Here is a 4,360-nt window from a genome sequence, read left to right on the forward strand (position 1 = left end):
CAACGAACGCTCATTGGCTACGAGAAGACGTCACTAAAACGTCTTCACTGATTGGTCATTGGACTGGGTCATTAGAACCGCCCCCAATCCAGGAAGGAAGCTGAAGAAGTCAACATGAGTGCTCGTTTGAAGGTGAGGAAAAGAAATGGTTATTATTGGTGAAAATTAAAATGTAAGGGAATGTTAACTGTACCTATCTTTGCTTGTTTCATTTGCAGAAATACTTGTTTCTGTCACTATATCTGTAATGTTGAAAATGAGACCCATAGATAGTTAAAGTAGCAGCTGTCACGATGGTGAAATTGCAAAAGCTAATTGTCTGTATTTATGCAGGTTCTGAGCGTGTTTAAATCGCTGCACAGAACAAGGCTAGCTGTTTTCAAAGAAGACAACAAAGCACTAACAGGTGAGTCGTGTGAGAGTGTTTCTTTTTCATTAGAAGAGCATCTGATTTTTTTTATTAATCAAACAGGACAAATAAGTGACCTTATTCCTTTTCCCAAAGCTGCAAGATTAAAGATCAACGACGAGTTCCGCAAAAATAGAAATGAAACTTCAGAGGAAAACATCCAGAAGGTACAGTATAAGTGCAACAGAGAATAATATAAATTGGATTTGTGACGTTTTTTATACATAACTACATTTAAAGAATGGGTGGATTTAATTTTATTTATTAGTTTATTTGACAGGGGCCATGCAAAACAAAAACTGTCAAGCCAGAGTTAGCTATAAGCTAATTTTCATCTGTGGTCCCTGGGTAGGAAGATGTAAACAAATGTACAATACAAATGATAAAAAAAAACATACTAGCATTTAAAACAATACATAGGCTACTCAACACAGTCCATCACTAATAACAACACATTTAAAATTACATTTAATTGTCTCTAATTTGATGCATTCAGAGGATCACATAATTGTTTTTCCTTGAGCCATAATTTCAGTGTACTTCTAAAAACACTGAGGCTTGTACAGTCTCTAATGTTGGTAGGAATTGAGTTCCATTTTCCTGCCGCTCTGACTGAAAATGCAGACTGTCCAAATGCAGTCTTCCTACGTTTAGCTGAACAGTCTCCTCTTGCTGATGCCCTGGTCTCCCTAAGATTGTTCCTGCAGAGTAACACACATTGTTTAAGTGGTGGTGGGGCCTGATCATGAATTAATTTATACAACAGACACATATCTGCATTAAAAAAAATGTCAGGCCTTATAGAAGCATTATTGTTCTAGAGTCATGGATTAATTAGGAGGGTTTTCTACGCTCATGTCCAAGGTCTAAAGGGCTGCAAGGTGTAAGGAAGTGATTAAATCCAGGATTAAATTACTCTAACTTTCAAGTCATGAAATCCAATCATAGTACTACATTCCTTTTTAGATGCTCCAGATCCTGATTGTAGGCACATTTTTATATTTTGAGCATTTCAGCCTGAAAGGACTGTATTTCATTTTCATTTGGTATTTTATTTTACTTTTTTCTCTTTAGTATTACTTACCTGCACATTAATGGCTATAGTAAACTAACAGTGAAGTTGACATATGGATTGAAAGTTCTCTTGCTATATCCTACTTGGTACTGACTGTAATACAATTTATTTGACAAAAAGTGGCAGTGTATGAAAATAAACTGTGTTGCATTCAAGCACAGTAACAGTGACAATTGATTGTTTTGCAATTTTCAAACACACCAGCACTAAAGAGTTAAGTTTATACTTCAAGGGGATGCAAAACAAATAGGATGCTGCTTTGTTTGATGTCAGCATGTTTGTGTTTGTGTCCAAGAGGCTAATGTGTTGTAATCATTCTTCAAACTTCTGTTTTCCAGATGATTAAAATTGGCTCAGATGTGGAAATTGTTCTTCGAGAGACTGTGCTACAAATGGAGCATATTGGAAAAGAATCCCTTTGTATGTTATTTTTCTCTTATCTTTGTCTTTCTTTTTATTTGGTACCATTCAAAAAAGAAGCAAATGTATGTAAATTATAAACAATGGAAATCTTGATTTCTTTCTGCTTTTTTGTAATAGATAAATTATATTTGGTTATGACGTGAACTTAACTTTTCTTTTTCTCTCACAGTGCTTCGACCCAGAGAGAGTCTTCTACTAGAAAATGTACCCTATTGTGACCAGCCAAGGAAAAAGTCATGACAGATCATCTGATAACATCTTTTACATAAAGAAAGAGATTTACTATTAAACACTATAATCAGTCCTCACCTTGAAATAAAATTTCAAATTGTTCTCCATAACAAAGACCAATTTTAAGATCATTGGAACATAGACCGAACCCTGTTTTCAATTTCACTTAAGATCTCAACTGTCCTGCAATAAAAATAGTGTAAGGTAAATGGCAAATTTTTGTGTACAGTATTTATCAAATGTAATTGAAAGGATTTGTCATTTCAATTGGGAGATTTTGCCTATTTTTCAGTGGTATAATATGATTAAACCATGTACAAGTTACTGTGATGCTTCTGAAAAAACAAAAAATGTCATTGTGTTATAAATAAAGAGGGGTATTCCCAGAGTGAGTGTCATGTTTTATGAATTGTTGAATTACTTTTGAATAGCTTTTAGTATCTGCAATAATCCAGGATACCATTTTATGGCTTTTGAATATTAAATGTAGTAGTAATATAGTTGATACATGTTGGGGACGGCAACAGGTTGGTCATTAGAAAAATATGTATTTTTTTAGGCATGTTTTTCAAACAACATATTGTGAAATAAAAACCAAGGAATGTAAGATAGTTGCATCCTATTTGCGAACATTACATACAAACAGAATATGCCTGTTATTTTAATTTTTTTTAATAAAAAAGTAATTTAATGGGATAATCATTTTTTTTAACTGTTTTGAAATGGGACTTGAATAGTTTAATGATAATAGCGTTATAAACGCCCATGGTATCTTAAAGTTTGACATGGATCTTGTTGGTATAGCCATTTCTACGGTGGCCCTGAAGGACAAAACAAACTTACAATAGATGAAACACTTTTACAAAGTTTGAGACAAATTTACATATAGGAAAACATTTTTACATTTTATAAAATAAAATAAAATTAGCCAAACACTTTTTCCAAGACCAAAACAAATTTTCATTTAAGAAAATAAATTTACAAAATCAAAAAAACACATTTACAAGCGGTGAGACAATTTTACAAACAACGGAACACTTTTACCATTCCTGAAACAAATTTACATTTATTTTTAACAGAAAGGGAATGTACCAAACACCGGAAGTGATCGAGTACCAAACAGAGTACCAGTACCAAACGGAGTACCAGTACTAAACAGAGTACCAGTACCAAACGGAGTACCAGTACCAAACGTTGCGCTGTTTGGTTTCTCTCCATCCAAACAAACTAAGTGACCCCTCACTCGATCACTCCTGGATCACTTCTGGTATTTGGTACATTCCCTTTCCGTTAAAATAAATGTAAATTTGTTTCAGCAGTGATAAAAGTGTTAAGCCGTTTGTAAAATTGTCTAACCCAGGGGTCAGCAACCTAAGGCTCAGGAGCCGCAAGCGGCTTTTTCGCTCTTATGCTGTGGCTCCCTGTGGGTTTGGAAAATAAATGATGAGTAATACATTTTAGTGCATTTTAAATTTGTTCATTAGTTATTTTTTAATTGTAATTCTAAATTTGAAGATTATTGTGAATTTGTAATATTAAAATAAAAAGCAGCTTTATTTGTTTAATTTTTTGTTGCTCAAAATATGCATCACAATCTTATAAATTCCCCGCGGTGGATCTCACACATCAGCACTTACATTTTGCAAATATGTGTATTTCTGGTACAAGAAGGATGACAGCACATAGCATTTTTGTTTTGCAGATGGATAATTTAAGTTTGGCTTTTTATGACATAAACCTTCACAGCATGTTGTTTTTCCCCATAGTTTAAAATGTTTAAAATGTTTTCTTTGTATACAGAAATAAAATTTAATTTTCTCTGTAGCACTTCATTGATGTCATAAGCAACACACTATAGTTTTTTATACATAGCATAAAGGTAGAAAAACAATATATGCACAGTTATCTTCATTTTAATGTTAAAAAGGATTTGCGGCTCCCGGTGTTTTCTTTATTGTGGAAACCGGGTCCAAATGGCTCTTTGAGTGTTAAAGGTTGCCGACCCCTGGTCTAACCGCTGGTAAAACTGCTTTTTGATTTTGTAATTTTGTTTTCTTAAATGTAAATTTGTTTTCCAAAATGTAAATTTGTCTCCAACTTTGTAAAAGTGTGTCATCTTTTGTAAATTTGTTTAGTCCTTCAGGGCCACCGTACATTTCAGTCTCAACCATCATTTTATACAGTCTATGGACTCAACTATAGACTCAACGAAAGAACAACAT

The 4,360-nt window shown here is 33.5% G+C and overlaps 1 protein-coding gene across 1 annotated transcript; it reads left to right on the forward strand.

Moving 5' to 3' along the window:
• The first annotated feature begins 6 nt into the window (after positions 1 to 6).
• Positions 7 to 2,526, forward strand: lyrm7 (LYR motif containing 7). Its single transcript, XM_034682294.1, has 5 exons — positions 7 to 132; positions 334 to 406; positions 506 to 576; positions 1,823 to 1,904; positions 2,077 to 2,526. Exons 1-5 carry the CDS (start codon positions 115 to 117, stop codon positions 2,145 to 2,147), a joined length of 315 nt encoding a protein of 104 aa, XP_034538185.1. The 5' UTR covers positions 7 to 114; the 3' UTR covers positions 2,148 to 2,526.
• Positions 2,527 to 4,360: the final 1,834 nt, after the last annotated feature.

Source organism: Notolabrus celidotus, chromosome 4 (assembly GCF_009762535.1).
Source record: "Notolabrus celidotus isolate fNotCel1 chromosome 4, fNotCel1.pri, whole genome shotgun sequence".
Classification (NCBI taxonomy): Eukaryota; Metazoa; Chordata; class Actinopteri; order Labriformes; family Labridae; genus Notolabrus; species Notolabrus celidotus.

Coding starts and splice junctions, on each gene's coding strand:
- lyrm7 (XM_034682294.1), top strand. Junction 577..1,822: donor CAGAGGAAAACATCCAGAAG/GTACAGTATAAG, acceptor TCTGTTTTCCAG/ATGATTAAAATTGGCTCAGA. Junction 1,905..2,076: donor TATTGGAAAAGAATCCCTTT/GTATGTTATTTT, acceptor TTTCTCTCACAG/TGCTTCGACCCAGAGAGAGT.